The following is a 22,755-nucleotide window of genomic DNA, read 5'->3' as shown; positions in this document are numbered from 1 at the left end:
CTGTCAAGCGAGACTATAAGTTGATTGATCTAATGCTGGGTGTTGTCCAGAGTATCTGGGACGCACCTGTTGTGGTGTGGAACAGGTCTCAGCGGCCTGGGGACACTGGAGACAGGTACAGGGATGGGGACACCGGAGACAGGTACAGGGATGGGGACACCGGAGACAGGTACAGGGATGGGGACACCGGGGACAGGTACACCGGGGACAGGTACAGGGATGGGGACTCCGACAGCAATGGGGCTACGAATCAGATGACCACTCCTTCCGGGGGAGTTAGGGTTAGGGTTAGCAGGCAAAGGCTTCTGGGTATTCCTGCCCAGGGGGTAGGCAGGTAGAGGCTTCTGGGTATTCCTGCCCAGTGGGTCGGCAGGTAAAGGCTTCTGGATATTCCTGCCCAGGGGGTCAGCAGGTAGAGGCTTCTGGATATTCCTGCCCAGGAGGTCTGCAGGTAGAGGCTTCTGGGTATTCCTGCCCAGTGGGTCGGCAGGTAAAGGCTTCTGGATATTCCTGCCCAGGGGGTCAGCAGGTAGAGGCTTCTGGATATTCCTGCCCAGGAGCTCTGCAGGTAGAGGCTTCTGGGTATTCCTGCCCAGGGGGTCTGCAGGTAGGGGTTTCTGGGGTGGACTAGGCTTCTCCAAATCCTATTAAAGACAGACACACCGACAATCAATCGAAACAATGAATGAATGAAGGAATCAAGCAATCAAACCAACTCTTTATTGTCCCAATCGGAACATGTGTATAGTGGTGTTAAATTCAAAATGAGCCATGATGATTATTCAAAACTTAATCTGAACTGAAAACTGATGGGACCAGTAGACTCAGGTTGATAGTGTTGACTCACACACACCACCAGGGGGCGATCAAAGCCACCTAACTGTACCCCAGGTCTCATCTGACCTCTGTCTGCCTGTATTACCACATCGACACCATCCCTTGTTCACCATGGCAGCCCTCCCTCGACAGACAGACAGACAGACAGACAGACAGACAGACAGACAGACAGACAGACAGACGGAAGGAAGGACAGGCGGACGGACGGACGGAAGGACAGACAGATAGACACACACTCAGACAGACAGACACACACTCAGACAGACAGACACACAGTTTCTCTAAGAAGTAAAGAATGTTTAGATACTCCATACAGTACCATACAGTACCATACCATACAGAATCATACCATACAGTACCATACAGTACCATACAGTATCATACCATACAGTACCATACAGTACCATACAGTATCATACCATACAGTACCATACAGTACCATACAGTACCATACAGTATCATACAGTACCATACAGTACCATACCATACAATACCATACCATACAGTACCATACAGTATCATACCATACAGTACCATACAGTACCATACAGTATCATACCATACAGTACCATACAGTACCATACCATACAGTACCATACAGTACCATACAGTATCATACCATACAGTACCATACAGTACCATACCATACAGTACCATACAGTACCATACCATACAGTACCATACAGTACCATACAGTACCATACAGTATCATACCATACAGTACCATACAGTACCATACAGTACCATACAGTATCATACCATACAGTACCATACAGTACCATACAGTATCATACAGTATCATACAGTACCATACAGTATCATACAGTACCATACAGTACCATACCATACAGTACCATACAGTACCATACAATACCATACAGTATCATACAGTACAATACCATACAGTATCATACAGTACCATACAGTATCATACAGTACCATACAGTACCATACAGTACCATACCATACAGTACCATACAGTACCATACAGTACCATACCATACAGTACCATACAGTACCATACAGTATCATACAGTACCATACCATACAGTACCATACAGTATCATACAGTATCATACAGTACCATACAGTACCATACCATACACTACCATACAGTACCATACAGTACCATACAGTACCATACCATACAGTACCATACAGTATCATACCATACAGTACCATACAGTACCATACAGTACCATACAGTATCATACAGTATCATACCATACAGTACCATACAGTATCATACCATACAGTACCATACAGTACCATACAGTACCATACAGTACCATACCATACAGTACCATACCATAGAGTATCAAACAGTACCTTACAGTACCATACAGTATCATACAGTATCATACAGTACCATACAGTACCATACAGTATCATACAGTATCATACAGTACCATACCATACAGTACCATACCATAGAGTATCAAACAGTACCTTACAGTACCATACAGTATCATACAGTATCATACAGTACCATACAGTATCATACAGTACCATACAGTATCATACAGTACCATACAGTATCATACCATACAGTATCATACAGTATCATACAGTACCATACAGTACCACACCATACAGTACCATACAGTACCATACAGTACCATACAGTATCATACAGTACCATACCATACAGTACCATACCATACAGTATCAAACAGTACCTTACAGTACCATACAGTACCATACAGTACCATACAGTATCAAACAGTATCATACAGTACCATACAGTATCATACAGTACCATACAGTACCATACAGTATCATACAGTACCATACAGTACCATACAGTATCATACAGTACCATACAGTACCATACAGTATCATACCATACAGTACCATACCATACAGTATCATACAGTATCATACCATACATTACCATACCATACAGTACCATACAGTACCATACAGAATCATACCATACAGTACCATACAGTACCATACAGTATCATACCATACAGTACCATACAGTACCATACAGTATCATACCATACAGTACCATACAGTACCATACAGTATCATACAGTACCATACAGTACCATACCATACAATACCATACCATACAGTACCATACAGTATCATACCATACAGTACCATACAGTACCATACAGTATCATACCATACAGTACCATACAGTACCATACCATACAGTACCATACAGTACCATACAGTATCATACCATACAGTACCATACCATACAGTACCATACAGTACCATACCATACAGTACCATACAGTACCATACAGTATCATACCATACAGTACCATACAGTACCATACAGTACCATACAGTATCATACCATACAGTACCATACAGTACCATACAGTATCATACAGTATCATACAGTACCATACAGTATCATACAGTATCATACAGTACCATACAGTACCATACCATACAGTACCATACAGTACCATACAATACCATACAGTATCATACAGTACAATACCATACAGTATCATACAGTACAATACCATACAGTATCATACAGTACCATACAGTATCATACAGTACCATACAGTACCATACAGTACCATACCATACAGTACCATACAGTACCATACCATACAGTACCATACAGTACCATACAGTATCATACAGTACCATACCATACAGTACCATACAGTATCATACAGTATCATACAGTACCATACAGTACCATACCATACACTACCATACAGTACCATACAGTACCATACAGTACCATACCATACAGTACCATACAGTATCATACCATACAGTACCATACAGTACCATACAGTACCATACAGTACCATACAGTACCATACCATACAGTACCATACCATAGAGTATCAAACAGTACCTTACAGTACCATACAGTATCATACCATACAGTACCATACAGTACCATACAGTACCATACAGTACCATACAGTACCATACCATACAGTACCATACCATAGAGTATCAAACAGTACCTTACAGTACCATACAGTATCATACTGTATCATACAGTACCATACAGTACCATACAGTATCATACAGTATCATACAGTACCATACCATACAGTACCATACCATAGAGTATCAAACAGTACCTTACAGTACCATACAGTATCATACAGTATCATACAGTACCATACAGTATCATACAGTACCATACAGTATCATACAGTACCATACAGTATCATACCATACAGCATCATACAGTATCATACAGTACCATACAGTACCACACCATACAGTACCATACAGTACCATACCATACAGTACCATACAGTACCATACAGTATCATACAGTACCATACCATACAGTACCATACCATACAGTATCAAACAGTACCTTACAGTACCATACAGTACCATACAGTACCATACAGTATCAAACAGTATCATACAGTACCATACAGTATCATACAGTATCATACAGTACCATACAGTACCATACAGTATCATACAGTACCATACAGTACCAAACAGTATCATACAGTACCATACAGTACCATACAGTATCATACCATACAGTACCATACCATACAGTATCATACAGTATCATACCATACATTACCATACCATACAGTACCATACAGTACCATACAGTATCATACCATACATTACCATACCATGCAGTATCATACAGTACCTTACAGTATCATACCATACAGTACCATACAGTATCATATAGTACTCCACACAGTACCTTACAGTACCATACAGTACCATACAGTATCGTACCATACAGTACCATACAGTATCATACCATACAGTACCATACCATACAGTACCATACAGTACCATACAGTATCATACAGTACCATACAGTATCATACAGTATCATACAGTACCATACAGTACCATACAGTATCATACAGTACCATACAGTACCATACAGTACCATACAGTATCATACAGTACCATACAGTACCATACAGTATCATACCATACATTACCATACAGTACCATACAGTACCATACAGTATCATACAGTACCATACAGTATCATACCATACATTACCATACAGTACCATACAGTACCATACAGTACCATACAGTATCATACCATACATTACCATACCATGCAGTATCATACAGTACCTTACAGTATCATACCATACAGTACCATACAGTATCATATAGTACTCCACACAGTACCATACAGTACCATACAGTATCATACCATACATTACCATACCATGCAGTATCATACAGTACCTTACAGTATCATACCATACAGTACCATACAGTATCATATAGTTCTCCACACAGCACCTTACAGTACCATACAGTACCATACAGTATCGTACCATACAGTACCATACAGTATCATACCATACAGTACCATACCATACAGTACCATACAGTATCATACAGTACCATACCATACAGTACCATACAGTACCTTACAGTACCATACAGTACCATACAGTATCGTACCATACAGTACCATGCAGTATCATACAGTACCTTACAGTATCATACCATACAGTACCATACAGTATCATATAGTACTCCACACAGTAACTTACAGTACCATACAGTATCATACAGTATCATACAGTACCATACAGTAACATACAGTATCATACCATACAGTACCATACCATACAGTACCATACAGTACCTTACAGTACCATACAGTATCATACCATACAGTATCATACAGTACCATACCATACAGTACCATACAGTATTATATAGTAACACACAGTATCATATACAGTGAGGGAAAAAAGTATTTGATCCCCTGCTGATTTTGTACGTTTGCCCACTGACAAAGAAATTATCAGTCTATAATTTTAATGGTAGGTTTATTTGAACAGTGAGAGACAGAATATCAACAAAAAAATCCAGAAAAACGCATACAGTACCATACCATACAGTACCATACAGTATCATACCATACAGTACCATACCATACCATACAGTACCATACAGTACCATACCATACAGTACCATACAGTACCATACAGTATCATACCATACAGTACCATACAGTACCATACAGTACCATACAGTATCATACCATACAGTACCATACAGTACCATACAGTATCATACAGTATCATACAGTACCATACAGTATCATACAGTATCATACAGTACCATACAGTACCATACCATACAGTACCATACAGTACCATACAATACCATACAGTATCATACAGTACAATACCATACAGTATCATACAGTACCATACAGTATCATACAGTACCATACAGTACCATACAGTACCATACCATACAGTACCATACAGTACCATACAGTACCATACCATACAGTACCATACAGTACCATACAGTATCATACAGTACCATACCATACAGTACCATACAGTATCATACAGTATCATACAGTACCATACAGTACCATACCATACACTACCATACAGTACCATACAGTACCATACAGTACCATACCATACAGTACCATACAGTATCATACCATACAGTACCATACAGTACCATACAGTACCATACAGTATCATACAGTATCATACCATACAGTACCATACAGTATCATACCATACAGTACCATACAGTACCATACAGTAGCATACAGTACCATACAGTACCATACAGTACCATACAGTACCATACAGTACCATACCATAGAGTATCAAACAGTACCTTACAGTACCATACAGTATCCTACAGTATCATACAGTACCATACAGTACCATACAGTATCATACAGTATCATACAGTACCATACCATACAGTACCATACCATAGAGTATCAAACAGTACCTTACAGTACCATACAGTATCATACAGTATCATACAGTACCATACAGTATCATACAGTACCATACAGTATCATACAGTACCATACAGTATCATACCATACAGTATCATACAGTATCATACAGTACCATACAGTACCACACCATACAGTACCATACAGTACCATACCATACAGTACCATACAGTACCATACAGTATCATACAGTACCATACCATACAGTACCATACCATACAGTATCAAACAGTACCTTACAGTACCATACAGTACCATACAGTACCATACAGTATCATACAGTACCATACAGTATCATACAGTATCATACAGTACCATACAGTACCATACAGTATCATACAGTACCATACAGTACCATACAGTATCATACAGTACCATACAGTACCATACAGTATCATACCATACAGTACCATACCATACAGTATCATACAGTATCATACCATACATTACCATACCATACAGTACCATACAGTACCATACAGTATCATACCATACATTACCATACCATGCAGTATCATACAGTACCTTACAGTATCATACCATACAGTACCATACAGTATCATATAGTACTCCACACAGTACCTTACAGTACCATACAGTACCATACAGTATCGTACCATACAGTACCATACAGTATCATACCATACAGTACCATACCATACAGTACCATACAGTACCATACAGTATCATACAGTACCATACAGTATCATACAGTATCATACAGTACCATACAGTACCATACAGTATCATACAGTACCATACAGTACCATACAGTACCATACAGTATCATACAGTACCATACAGTACCATACAGTATCATACCATACAGTACCATACCATACAGTATCATACAGTACCATACAGTATCATACCATACATTACCATACAGTACCATACAGTACCATACAGTATCATACAGTACCATACAGTATCATACCATACATTACCATACAGTACCATACAGTACCATACAGTACCATACAGTATCATACCATACATTACCATACCATGCAGTATCATACAGTACCTTACAGTATCATACCATACAGTACCATACAGTATCATATAGTACTCCACACAGTACCATACAGTACCATACAGTATCATACCATACATTACCATACCATGCAGTATCATACAGTACCTTACAGTATCATACCATACAGTACCATACAGTATCATATAGTTCTCCACACAGCACCTTACAGTACCATACAGTACCATACAGTATCGTACCATACAGTACCATACAGTATCATACCATACAGTACCATACCATACAGTACCATACAGTATCATACAGTACCATACCATACAGTACCATACAGTACCTTACAGTACCATACAGTACCATACAGTATCGTACCATACAGTACCATGCAGTATCATACAGTACCTTACAGTATCATACCATACAGTACCATACAGTATCATATAGTACTCCACACAGTACCTTACAGTACCATACAGTATCATACAGTATCATACAGTACCATACAGTACCATACAGTATCATACCATACAGTACCATACCATACAGTACCATACAGTACCTTACAGTACCATACAGTACCATACAGTATCATACCATACAGTATCATACAGTACCATACCATACAGTACCATACAGTATTATATAGTAACACACAGTATCATATACAGTGAGGGAAAAAAGTATTTGATCCCCTGCTGATTTTGTACGTTTGCCCACTGACAAAGAAATTATCAGTCTATAATTTTAATGGTAGGTTTATTTGAACAGTGAGAGACAGAATATCAACAAAAAAATCCAGAAAAACGCATGTCAAAAATGTTATGAATTGATTTGCATTTTAATGAGGGAAATAAGTATTTGACCCCTCTGCAAAACATGACTTAGTACTTGGTGGCAAAACCCTTGTTGGCAATCACAGAGGTCAGACGTTTCTTGTAGTTGGCCACCAGGTTTGCACACATCTCAGGAGGGATTTTGTCCCACTCCTCTTTGCAGATCTTCTTCAAGTCATTAAGGTTTCGAGGCTGACGTTTGGCAACTCGAACCTTCAGCTCCCTCCACAGATTTTCTATGGGATTAAGGTCTGGAGACTGGCTAGGCCACTCCAGGACCTTAATGTGCTTCTTCTTGAGCCACTCCTTTGTTGCCTTGGCCGTGTGTTTTGGGTCATTGTCATGCTGGAATACCCATCCACGACCCATTTTCAATACCCTGGCTGAGGGAAGGAGGTTTTCACCCAAGATTTGACGGTACATGGCCCCGTCCATCGTCCCTTTGATGCGGTGAAGTTGTCCTGTCCCTTTAGCAGAAAAACACCCCCAAAGCATAATGTTTCCACCTCCATGTTTGACGGTGGGGATGGTTTCTTGGGGTCATAGGCAGCATTCCTCCTCCTCCAAACACGGCAAGTTGGGTTGATGCCAAAGAACTCCATTTTGGTCTCATCTGACCACAACACGTTCACCCAGTTGTCCTCTGAATCATTCAGATGTTCATTGGCAAACTTCAGACGGGCATGTATATGTGCTTTCTTGAGCAGGGGGACCTTGCGGGCGCTGCAGGATTTCAGTCCTTCACGGCATAGTGTGTTACCAATTGTTTTCTTGATGACTATGGTCCCAGCTGCCTTGAGATCATTGACAAGATCCTCCTGTGTAGTTCTGGGCTGATTCCTCACCGTTCTCATGATCATTGCAACTCCACGAGGTGAGATCTTGCATGGAGCCCCAGGCTGAGGGAGATTGACAGTTCTTTTGTGTTTCTTCCATTTGCGAATAATCACAGAAACTGTTGTCACCTTCTCACCAAGCTGCTTGGTGATGGTCTTGTAGCCCATTCCAGCCTTGTGTAGGTCTACAATCTTGTCCCTGACATCCTTGGAGAGCTCTTTGGTCTTGGCCATGGTGGAGAGTTTGGAATCTGATTGATTGATTGCTTCTGTGGACAAGTGTCTTTTATATAGGTAAGAAACTGAGATTAGGAGCACTCCCTTTAAGAGTGTGCTCCTAATCTCCGTTCGTTACCTGTATGAAAGACACCTGGGAGCCAGAAATCTTTTTGATTGAGAAGGGGTCAAATACTTATTTCCCTCATTAAAATGCAAATCAATTTATAACATTTTTGACATGCATTTTTCTGGATATTTTTGTTGTTATTCTGTCTCTCACTGCTCAAATAAACCTACCATTAAAATTATAGACTGATAATTTCTTTGTCAGTGGGCAAACGTACAAAATCAGCAGGGGATCAAATACTTTTTTCCCTCACTGTAGTTCCAGCAACTATAACTGTTCTTTGCTCAGTCATTTCACATGACCTGGATTGGAACCTAAATTGAACGTTTTTTCCTCAAACCGTCGCCTTTTCTTTTTATGTGAGCTGCTTCAGCACCACCCTGAGACGATACTTTCATTTCCGTCTGATTCTAATGTCTGTATAAGGCTTAAAATACAGGATAGAATCTGGTGTCCCAGGTCTAAATCAGGCCCTGATCATTAATATCACCCCACCTGGTGTCCCAGGTCTAAATCAGGCCCTGGTCATTAATATCACTCACCTGGTGTCCCAGGTCTAAATCAGGCCCTGATCATTAATATCACCCCACCTGGTGTCCCAGGTCTAAATCAGGCCCTGATCATTAATATCACCCACCTGGTGTCCCAGGTCTAAATCAGGCCCTGATCATTAATATCACCCACCTGGTGTCCCAGGTCTAAATCAGGCCCTGATCATTAATATCACCCCACCTGGTGTCCCAGGTCTAAATCAGGCCCTGGTCATTAATATCACTCACCTGGTGTCCCAGGTCTAAATGAGGCCCTGATCATTAATATCACCCACCTGGTGTCCCAGGTCTAAATCAGGCCCTGATCATTAATATCACCCACCTGGTGTCCCAGGTCTAAATCAGGCCCTGATCATTAATATCACCCCACCTGGTGTCCCAGGTCTAAATCAGGCCCTGATCATTAATATCACCCACTTGGTGTCCCAGGTCTAAATCAGGCCCTGATCATTAATATCACCCACCTGGTGTCCCAGGTCTAAATCAGGCCCTGATCATTAATATCACCCACCTGGTGTCCCAGGTCTAAATCAGGCCCTGATCATTAATATCACCCACCTGGTGTCCCAGGTCTAAATCAGGTCCTGATCATTAATATCACCCCACCTGGTGTCCCAGGTCTAAATCAGGCCCTGATCATTAATATCACCCACCTGGTGTCCCAGGTCTAAATCAGGCCCTGATCATTAATATCACCCCACCTGGTGTCCCAGGTCTAAATCAGGCCCTGATCATTAATATCACCCACCTGGTGTCCCAGGTCTAAATCAGGCCCTGATCATTAATATCACCCACCTGGTGTCCCTGGTCTAAATCAGTCCCTGATCATTAATATCACCTACCTGGTGTCCCAGGTCTAAATCAGGCCCTGATCATTAATATCACCCACCTGGTGTCCCAGGTCTAAATCAGGCCCTGATCATTAATATCACCTACCTGGTGTCCCAGGTCTAAATCAGGCCCCGATCAGAGGGGAACAATGTAAAAAAAATGCAGTGGAACTGTCTTGGAGGTCCATAGTTGAGTTTGATGGCTACAGTGGATGTGTCGCCAGGCCAAGCTCAGTACAGCTTGTTTTGTTTCGACTCGGTTTCTGCTCAGTAATGTCAAAAGCCCCAGAGTGAAGTTGGCTGGCTTTACAGCAGGGCGGTCGTCGGGAATATCTCGTCGGGAATATCACAAGTTTCACACGTTTTTATTTTTAAGGGGTTTCTTTGCCCCTGAAAACTTTAGTGACGCTTTTTTGAGGGATTTCGTTACGCTGCCATCCATCAAGTGATTGTAAACTGGTTACGTTTCCCCGAATGGTTCCACTGTTGCCAAGAGCTGTGGGACGAGGGAAACTAGCACATTACAAAAGGTTTCTGTCTCTATGAAGGCTACCGTTGAACAACTACTAATCTTTAAACATTTGCAGCCGGTATCGTCAAGGACGGACGATGTGAGTACGATCCACAATACAGGCTACAGTGTCAAATGGGAAGACAAATTGAATCCGGGCCAAAAAGAAAGTGGATATCTGATGAAATCCAGACATAAACCTGCGACTGTGAATGCAGTGGTAACTGTACAGCACTCTGAGTTAGACCCTAGTGGGCAAAACTGGTTCAAAAGACAATAAGGTCTTTTTAACAGCAAAACGGGCTCAAAAGATGAATTATCAAGCAGTTATCCACTAGGATGGACACAGACAGCCCCTTTACTAAATACCAGAAGAACCCCCATAGACCCCCACAGCCCTGGCCAAGCTGCCCCCAGCTGAGAGGCTCTTCTTGGGAAGAGTCAGCAGCCTGGTTAGCCTCCCTGGAGCTCCTATGTCTGGAAGCTGGACCAAACAGCTGTTACTGCTCCAGGATAGGGGTTGGATTGGACTGGCAGTTAGACCATGACTACAGGCCTTACATAATGCTCGAAACCATTGCATTTTCTGGAAGAGCAACAGTTGAACGGGAAGGCCTGTCGAAGCCTGTCTCTTATGCAGTGAGATATGGTATAATCCAATGAGTTAGCCAGAACTAAACACATATTCTGATTTGTTGCGGACACCAAGTGTCCAGTTTAGGCCCGTGGACATTCTAGAAATGGAATGTCATCACCGGAACTTGGAACACTGGACGCAATATTCTACTGCAGTAAAATGGGGCCGTTCTGACAGCTTCTTCCAACATTAGTTTGATACGGCGCGACTCAATTTACCACGTCTACTTCTGCGAAGCTCGTTCCCGGACTATAAATCACTAAATGCCCTCTGCCTCCTCAATACACACTGTCATTCATCTCATCATCTCTTGAATTTACAATCTGGTAATCTGTTCAAAAATTCATTTCATACATTTTTTTTGCTGTATTTACCCATTGAAAACCGTATGGCAGATTGCAGCTTTAATAGCATGATGCTTGATGATACTTCAATAGACAGGCCTTGGGTCTGCTATGACCTCCTGATGACCTTCTGTTCATCAGAGCAGGAGTTAACATCTCATTCATGCTTTAACACACTGCTAATGAGCATGATGTGTCCTAATGATGAGACACACGCACGCACGCACGCACGCACGCACGCACGCACGCACACACACACACACACACACACACACACACACACACACACACACACACACACACACACACACAGGCCTCACCAAGACCATCCTGCAGGAGTTATGGTGCTGTGGCACACTGCGAAACGACGCCCCTCTGGGCGGAGCCTGGGTGTGGCTGTGGGCATGTCCTTGGCCATGGGGAGGCAGGGCTCGGTGAGGAGGGGGAATAGGTGGTCTGGGCTGTCCTGGTCCAGGGGCTGACGTAGGGGACAGGGGGACGGGGTGACTGAGGTGAACAGGGGAGCACTGGGGTAGTCGTTGCAGGCTGTGGGAGGGGTAGGGCTGCCCAGGAGGGTGTTGATTTTGGGGAGGAGGCTGTGGAGAGACGGGATACAGAAACACAGACACATCAATCAGAAACTGGGTCATATTCATTAGTACCCACTGTATCAAAATGTGTTTCAATGGTAATTGAAAATGAGCGTTTCATATTGGACAAGTTCAGGTAGTCCCTCCCTGTTTCAGTGTGTTTTCTTCCGTTTGGTGCCTAATGAACACAACCCAGAACAGAAACAGACCAGAGCAGAACCTCCTGGAAGTCTGCTTCATATCATCAGCTGTCATGTCAAATCTCCAAACCTTCTACCGCCCCTCTCCTTCACCTCCTCTACTCTCCTCCCTCTCTCCTTCACCTCCTCTACTCTCCTCCCCCTCTCCTTCACCTCCTCTACTCTCCTCCCCCTCTCCTTCACCTCGTCCCCACTCCTCCTCTCTCCTTCACCTCGTCTCCATCCTCACCTCTCCTTCCCCTCCTCTCACCTCCTCCCCCTCTCCTCCACCTCCTCTCCACTCCTCCCCCTCTCCTTCACCTCCTCTCCACTCCTCCCCCTCTCCTTCACCTCCTCTCACCTCCTCCCCCTCTCCTTCACCTCCTCCCCCTCTCCTTCACCTCCTCTCCACTCCTCCCCCTCTCCTTCACCTCCTCTCACCTCCTCCCCCTCTCCTTCACCTCCTCTCCACTCCTCCCCCTCTCCTTCACCTCCTCTACTCTCTTCCCCCTCTCCTTCACCTCCTCTACTCTCCTCCCCCTCTCCTTCATCTCATCTCCACTCCTCCCCCTCTCCTTCACCTCCTCTACTCTCCTCCCCCTCTCCTTCACCTCCCCTACTCTCCTCCCCCTCTCCTTCAACTCCTCTACTCTCCTCCCCCTCTCCTTCATCTCATCTCCACTCCTCCCCCTCTCCTTCACCTCCTCTACTCTCCTCCCCCTCTCCTTCACCTCCTCTACTCTCCTCCCCCTCTCCTTCACCTCCTCTACTCTCCTCCCCCTCTCCTTCATCTCATCTCCACTCCTCCCCCTCTCCTTCACCTCCCATACTCTCCTCCCCCTCTCCTTCATCTCATCTCCACTCCTCCCCCTCTCCTTCACCTCCTCTACTCTCCTCCCCCTCTCCTTCACCTCCTCTACTCTCTTCCCCCTCTCCTTCACCTCCTCTACTCTCCTCCCCCTCTCCTTCATCTCATCTCCACTCCTCCCCCTCTCCTTCACCTCCTCTACTCTCCTCCCCCTCTCCTTCACCTCCCATACTCTCCTCCCCCTCTCCTTCACCTCCTCTACTCTCCTCCCCCTCTCCTTCACCTCCTCTACTCTCCTCCCCCTCTCCTTCACCTCCCCTACTCTCCTCCCCCTCTCCTTCAACTCCTCTACTCTCCTCCCCCTCTCCTTCATCTCATCTCCACTCCTCCCCCTCTCCTTCACCTCCTCTACTCTCCTCCCCCTCTCCTTCACCTCCCGTACTCTCCTCCCCCTCTCCTTCACCTCCTCTACTCTCCTCCCCCTCTCCTTCATCTCATCTCCACTCCTCCCCCTCTCCTTCACCTCCCATACTCTCCTCCCCCTCTCCTTCATCTCATCTCCACTCCTCCCCCTCTCCTTCACCTCCTCTACTCTCCTCCCCCTCTCCTTCACCTCCCGTACTCTCCTCCCCCTCTCCTTCACATCCTTCCCTCTACACAGCTTCCTGTCACACTGTTAAAAATCACAACATTTCCTCCAGTCCATTCAGCGTTCCCTGGATTCCCCGGGTTAGGATTAGTTCCCTGGATTCCCTGGGTTAGGATTAGTTCCCTGGATTCCCTGGGTTAGGATTAGTTCCCTGGATTCCCCGGGTTAGGATTAGTTCCCTGGATTCCCCGGGTTAGGATTAGTTCCCTGGATTCCCCGGGTTAGGATTAGTTCCCTGGATTCCCCGGGTTAGGATTAGTTCCCTGGATTCCCCGGGTTAGGATTAGTTCCCTGGATTCCCCGGGTTAGGATTAGTTCCCTGGATTCCCTGGGTTAGGATTAGTTCCCTGGATTCCCTGGGTTAGGATTAGTTCCCTGGATTCCCCGGGTTAGGATTAGTTCCCTGGATTCCCCGGGTTAGGATTAGTTCCCTGGATTCCCTGGGTTAGGATTAGTTCCCTGGATTCCCCTGGTTAGGATTAGTTCCCTGGGTTCCCTGGGTTAGGATTAGTTCCCTGGATTCCCTGGGTTAGGATTAGTTCCCTGGATTCCCTGGGTTAGGATTAGTTCCCTGGATTCCCTGGGTTAGGATTAGTTCCCTGGATTCCCTGGGTTAGGATTAGTTCCCTGGATTCCCCGGGTTAGGATTAGTTCCCTGGATTCCCCGGGTTAGGATTAGTTCCCTGGATTCCCTGGGTTAGGATTAGTTCCCTGGATTCCCTGGGTTAGGATTAGTTCCCTGGGTTCCCTGGGTTAGGATTAGTTCCCTGGATTCCCCGGGTTAGGATTAATTCCCTGGATTCCCCGGGTTAGGATTAGTTCCCTGGATTCCCCGGGTTAGGATTAGTTCCCTGGGTTCCCCGGGTTAGGATTAGTTCCCTGGATTCCCTGGGTTAGGATTAGTTCCCTGGATTCCCTGGGTTAGGATTAGTTCCCTGGGTTCCCCGGGTTAGGATTAGTTCCCTGGATTCCCTGGGTTAGGATTAGTTCCCTGGATTCCCTGGGTTAGGATTAGTTCCCTGGATTCCCTGGGTTAGGATTAGTTCCCTGGATTCCCTGGGTTAGAGTTAGTTCCCTGGATTCCCTGGGTTAGGATTAGTTCCCTGGATTCCCTGGGTTAGGATTAGTTCCCTGGATTCCCTGGGTTAGGATTAGTTCCCTGGATTCCCTGGGTTAGGATTAGTTCCCTGGATTCCCCGGGTTAGGATTAGTTCCCTGGATTCCCTGGGTTAGAGTTAGTTCCCTGGATTCCCTGGGTTAGGATTAGTTCCCTGGATTCCCTGGGTTAGGATTAGTTCCCTGGATTCCCTGGGTTAGGATTAGTTCCCTGGATTCCCCGGGTTAGGATTAGTTCCCTGGATTCCCCGGGTTAGAGTTAGTTCCCTGGATTCCCTGGGTTAGGATTAGTTCCCTGGATTCCCTGGGTTAGGATTAGTTCCCTGGATTCCCTGGGTTAGGATTAGTTCCCTGGATTCCCTGGGTTAGGATTAGTTCCCTGGATTCCCTGGGTTAGGATTAGTTCCCTGGATTCCCTGGGTTAGGATTAGTTCCCTGGATTCCCTGGGTTAGGATTAGTTCCCTGGGTTCCCTGGGTTAGGATTAGTTCCCTGGATTCCCCGGGTTAGGATTAGTTCCCTGGATTCCCTGGGTTAGGATTAGTTCCCTGGATTCCCTGGGTTAGGATTAGTTCCCTGGATTCCCTGGGTTAGGATTAGTTCCCTGGATTCCCTGGGTTAGGATTAGTTCCCTGGATTCCCTGGGTTAGGATTAGTTCCCTGGATTCCCTGGGTTAGGATTAGTTCCCTGGATTCCCTGGGTTAGGATTAGTTCCCTGGATTCCCTGGGTTAGGATTAGTTCCCTGGATTCCCTGGGTTAGGATTAGTTCCCTGGATTCCCTGGGTTAGGATTAGTTCCCTGGATTCCCTGGGTTAGGATTAGTTCCCTGGATTCCCTGGGTTAGAGTTAGTTCCCTGGATTCCCTGGGTTAGGATTAGTTCCCTGGATTCCCTGGGTTAGGATTAGTTCCCTGGATTCCCCGGGTTAGGATTAGTTCCCTGGATTCCCTGGGTTAGGATTAGTTCCCTGGATTCCCCGGGTTAGGATTAGTTCCCTGGATTCCCTGGGTTAGGATTAGTTCCCTGGGTTCCCTGGGCCCTCATTCAGGTACAATATCAAAGAGAGAGAGAGAGACAGAGGACGTCTGACCTAGTCTAGGTGGACAGAGCCACAGACCTCACAGCTATGATTTCAGGAATTTTTGGGGTGGACTAAAAATGTATTCCACACTCAGTCACACACACCCATCTCCCCTATAACACTGAACAGCTCCTGACCTCACCTGAACCCTGCTTACATCAGTCACACACACCCATCTCCCCTATAACACTGTACAGCTCCTGACCTCAATTGAACCCTGCTTACATCAGTCACACACACCCATCTCCCCTATAACACTGTACAGCTCCCCTCCTCACCTGAACCCTGCTTACATCAGTCACACACACCCATCTCCCCTATAACACTGTACAGCTCCTGACCTCACCTGAACCCTGCTTACATCAGTCACACACACCCATCTCCCCTATAACACTGTACAGCTCCCCTCCTCACCTGAACCCTGCTTACATCAGTCACACACACCCATCTCCCCTATAACACTGTACAGCTCCTGACCTCACCTGAACCCTGCTTACATCAGTCACACACACCCATCTCCCCTATAACACTGTACAGCTCCTGACCTCACCTGAACCCTGCTTACATCAGTCACACACACCCATCTCCCCTATAACACTGTACAGCTCCTGACCTCACCTGAACCCTGCTTACATCAAACAGACCTCTCTCCTCTTACCTTAGCTGAGTCATAAATGGCACCCTATTCCCTTTATAGGACACTTCTTTAGACCAGAGGGACCAGGACACATAGAGCTCTGCTGAAAAGTAGTGCACTGCATAGGGAAGAGTTTGTCATTTGGCGACGCAGACCTCCTCTTACCGGAGCAGAGAGAAGACCAAATGAAAACTAGACACTACAGGACGGGTAACTAAACCAGACACTACAGGACGGGTCACTAAAACCAGACACTACAGGACGGGTCCCTAAAACCAGACACTACAGGACGGGTCACTAAAACCAGACACCACAGGACGGGTCACTAAAACCAGACACTACAGGACGGGTCACTAAAACCAGACACTACAGGATGGGTCCCTAAAACCAGACACTACAGGACGGGTCACTAAAACCAGACACTACAGGACGGGTCCCTAAAACCAGACACTACAGGACGGGTCACTAAAACCAGACACTACAGGACGGGTCACTAAAACCAGACACTACAGGACGGGTCACTAAACCAGACACTACAGGACGGGTCACTAAAACCAGACACTACAGGACGGGTCACTAAAACCAGACACTACAGGACGGGTCACTAAAACCAGACACTACAGGACGGGTCACTAAAACCAGACACTACAGGACGGGTCACTAAAACCAGACACTACAGGACGGGTCACTAAAACCAGACACTACAGGACGGGTCACTAAAACCAGACACTACAGGACGGGTCACTAAAACCAGACACTACAGGACGGGTCACTAAAACCAGACACTACAGGAAGGGTCACTAAAACCAGACACTACAGGACGGTCACTAAAACCAGACACTACAGGACGGGTCACTAAAACCAGACACTACAGGACGGGTCCCTAAAACCAGACACTACAGGACGGGTCCCTAAAACCAGACACTACAGGACGGGTCACTAAAACCAGACACTACAGGACGGGTCCCTAAAACCAGACACTACAGGACGGATCACTAAAACCAGACACTACAGGACGGGTCACTAAACCAGACACTACAGTACGGGTCACTAAACCAGGTACTACAGGACAGGTCCCTAAAACCAGATACTACAGGACGGGTCACTAAACCAGACACTACAGGACGGGTCACTAAAACCAGACACTACAGGACGGGTCACTAAAACCAGACACTACAGGACGGGTCACTAAAACCAGACACTACAGGACGGGTCACTAAACCAGACACTACAGGACGGGTAACTAAAACCAGACACTACAGGACGGGTAACTAAACCAGACACTACAGGACGGGTCCCTAAAACCAGACACTACAGGACGGGTCACTAAACCAGACACTACAGAACGGGCCCCTAAAACCAGACACTACAGGACGGGTCACTAAAACCAGAAAATACAGGACGGGTCACTAAAACCAAACACTACAGGATGGGTAACTAAAACCAGACACTACAGGACGGGTCACTAAAACCAGACACTACAGGACGGGTCCCTAAAATCAGACACTACAGGACGGGTCCCTAAAATCAGACACTACAGGACGGGTCCCTAAACCCAGACACTACATTTAGGGTCCCTAAACCCAGATACTACAGGACGGGTCCCTAAACCCAGATACTACAGGACGGGTCCCTAAAAACAAGATACTACAGGACGGGTCCCTAAAACCAGACACTACAGGACGGGTCCCTAAAACCAGACACTACAGGACGGGTCCCTAAACCCAGATACTACAGGACGGGTCACTAAACCAGACACTACAGGACGCGTCACTAAAACCAGACACTACAGGACGGGTCACTAAACCAGACACTACAGGACGGGTCACTAAAACCAGACACTACAGGACGGGTCACTAAACCAGACACTACAGGACGGGTAACTAAAACCAGACACTACAGGACGGCTCCCTAAAACCAGACACTACAAGACGGGTCACTAAACCAGACACTACAGGACGGGTCACTAAACCAGACACTACGGGACGGGTCACTAAAACCAGACACTACAGGACGGGTCACTAAAACCAGACACTACAGGACAGGTCACTAAAACCAGACACTACAGGACGGGTCACTAAAACCAGACACTACAGGACGGGTCCCTAAAACCAAATACTACAGGACGGGTCCCTAAAACCAGATACTACAGGACGGGTAACTAAACCAGAAACTACAGGACGGGTCACTAAAACCAGACACTACAGGACGGGACCCTAAAACCAGACACTACAGGACGGGTCACTAAAACCAGACACTACAGGACGGGTCCCTAAAACCAGACACTACAGGACGGGTCACTAAAACCAGACACTACAGGACGGGTCACTAAAACCAGACACTACAGGACGGGTCACTAAAACCAAACACTACAGGACGGGTCATTAAAACCAGACACTACAGGACGGGTCCCTAAAACCAGACACTACAGGACGGGTCAATAAAACCAGACACTACAGGACGGGTCCCTAAAACCAGACACTACAGGACGGGTCACTAAAACCAGACACTACAGGACGGGTCACTAAAACCAGACACTACAGGACGGGTCACTAAATGAGACACTACAGGACGGGTCACTAAACCAGACACTACAGGACGGGTCACTAAATCCAGACACTACAGGACGGGTCACTAAACCAGACACTACAGTACGGGTCACCAAAACCAGACACTACAGGACGGGTCACTAAAACCAGACACTACAGGACGGGTCACTAAAACCAGACACTACAGGACAGGTCACTAAAACCAGACACTACAGGACGGGTCACTAAAGACAGACACTACAGGACGGGTCACTAAAACCAGACACTACAGGACGGGTCCCTAAAACCAGACACTACAGGACGGGTCACTAAAACCAGACACTACAGGAAGGGTCACTAAAACCAGACACTACAGGACGGGTCACTAAAACCAGACACTACAGGACGGGTCACTAAAACCAGACACTACAGGACGGGTCCCTAAAACCAAATTCTACAGGACGGGTCCCTAAAACCAGATACTACAGGACGGGAAACTAAACCAGACACTACAGGACGGGTCACTAAAACCAGACACTACAGGACGGGTCCCTAAAACCAGACACTACAGGACGGGTCACTAAAACCAGACACTACAGGACGGGTCACTAAAACCAGACACTACAGGACGGGTCCCTAAAACCAGACACTACAGGACGGGTCACTAAAACCAGACACTACAGGACAGGTCACTAAAACCAGACACTACAGGACGGGTCCCTAAAACCAAATACTACAGGACGGGTCCCTAAAACCAGATACTACAGGACAGGAAACTAAACCAGACACTACAGGACGTGTCACTAAAACCAGACACTACAGGACGGGTCCCTAAAACCAGACACTACAGGACGGGTCACTAAAACCAGACACTACAGGACGGGTCACTAAAACCAGACACTACAGGACGGGTCCCTAAAACCAGACACTACAGGACGGGTCACTAAAACCAGACACTACAGGAAGGGTCACTAAAACCAGACACTACAGGACGGTCACTAAAACCAGACACTACAGGACGGGTCACTAAAACCAGACACTACAGGACGGGTCACTAAAACCAGACACTACAGGACGGGTCCCTAAAACCAGACACTACAGGACGGGTCACTAAAACCAGACACTACAGGACGGGTCCCTAAAACCAGACACTACAGGACGGGTCACTAAAACCAGACACTACAGGACGGGTCACTAAAACCAGACACTACAGGACGGGTCACTAAAACCAGACACTACAGGACGGGTCCCTAAAACCAAATACTACAGGACGGGTCCCTAAAACCAGATACTACAGGACGGGAAACTAAACCAGACACTACAGGACGGGTCACTAAAACCAGACACTACAGGACGGGTCACTAAAACCAGACACTACAGGACGGGTCCCTAAAACCAGACACTACAGGACGGGTCACTAAAACCAGACACTACAGGACGGGTCCCTAAAACCAAATACTACAGGACGGGTCCCTAAAACCAGATACTACAGGACGGGTCACTAAAACCAGACACTACAGGACGGGTCACTAAAACCAGACACTACAGGACGGGTCACTAAAACCAGACACTACAGGACGGGTCACTAAAACCAGACAATACAGGACGGGTCCCTAAAACCAAATTCTACAGGACGGGTCCCTAAAAACAGATACTACAGGACGGGAAACTAAACCAGACACTACAGGACGGGTCACTAAAACCAGACACTACAGGACGGGTCCCTAAAACCATACACTACAGGACGGGTCACTAAAACCAGACACTACAGGAAGGGTCACTAAAACCAGACACTACAGGACGGGTCACTAAAACCAGACACTACAGGAAGGGTCACTAAAACCAGACACTACAGGACGGTCACTAAAACCAGACACTACAGGACGGGTCACTAAAACCAGACACTACAGGAAGGGTCACTAAAACCAGACACTACAGGACGGTCACTAAAACCAGACACTACAGGACGGGTCACTAAAACCAGACACTACAGGACGGGTCACTAAAACCAGACACTACAGGACGGGTCCCTAAAACCAGACACTACAGGACGGGTCCCTAAAACCAAATACTACAGGACGGGTCCCTAAAACCAGATACTACAGGACGGGTAACTAAACCAGACACTACAGGACGGGTAACTAAAACCAGACACTACAGCACGGGTCCCTAAAACCAGACACTACAGGACAGGTCCCTAAAACCAGACACTACAGGACAGGTCACTAAAACCAGACACTACAGGACGGGTCACTAAACCAGACACGACAGGACGGGTCACTAAACCCAGACACTACAGGACGGGTCACTAAAACCAGACACTACAGGACGGGTAACTAAACCAGACACTACAGGACGGGTCCCTAAAACCATACACTACAGGACGGGTCATTAAAACCAGACACTACAGGAAGGGTCACTAAAACCAGACACTACAGGACGGTCACCAAAACCAGACACTACAGGACGGGTCACTAAAACCAGACACTACAGGACGGGTCCCTAAAACCAGACACTACAGGACGGGTCATTAAAACCAGACACTACAGGACGGGTCACTAAAATCAGACACTACAGGACGGGTCACTAAAACCAGACACTAGAGGACGGGTCCCTAATACCAGACACTACAGGACGGGTCATTAAAACCAGACACTACAGGACGGGTCACTAAAACCAGACACTACAGGACGGGTCACTAAAACCAGACACTA

General features: G+C 45.9%; 1 protein-coding gene across 1 annotated transcript in view; it reads right to left on the bottom strand.

Annotated features, from left to right (window-relative positions):
- Positions 1-22,755, bottom strand: part of LOC129842532 (disintegrin and metalloproteinase domain-containing protein 12-like) — a 175,941-nt gene that overhangs the window by 2,646 nt on the left and 150,540 nt on the right. The window contains exons 17-19 of the mRNA XM_055911109.1: positions 12,774-13,049; positions 203-644; positions 67-106 (exon numbers count right to left, since the gene is read on the bottom strand). Coding sequence (XP_055767084.1) covers positions 67-106; positions 203-644; positions 12,774-13,049 — 758 coding nt within the window. The remainder of the gene's footprint in view (positions 1-66; positions 107-202; positions 645-12,773; positions 13,050-22,755) is intronic.

The sequence above is a fragment of the Salvelinus fontinalis genome, unplaced genomic scaffold (assembly GCF_029448725.1).
Source record: "Salvelinus fontinalis isolate EN_2023a unplaced genomic scaffold, ASM2944872v1 scaffold_0048, whole genome shotgun sequence".
Classification (NCBI taxonomy): domain Eukaryota; kingdom Metazoa; phylum Chordata; class Actinopteri; order Salmoniformes; family Salmonidae; genus Salvelinus; species Salvelinus fontinalis.
Note: the sequence above shows the minus strand (reverse complement) of the source record. Positions and strands in the feature narration are given on the sequence as shown.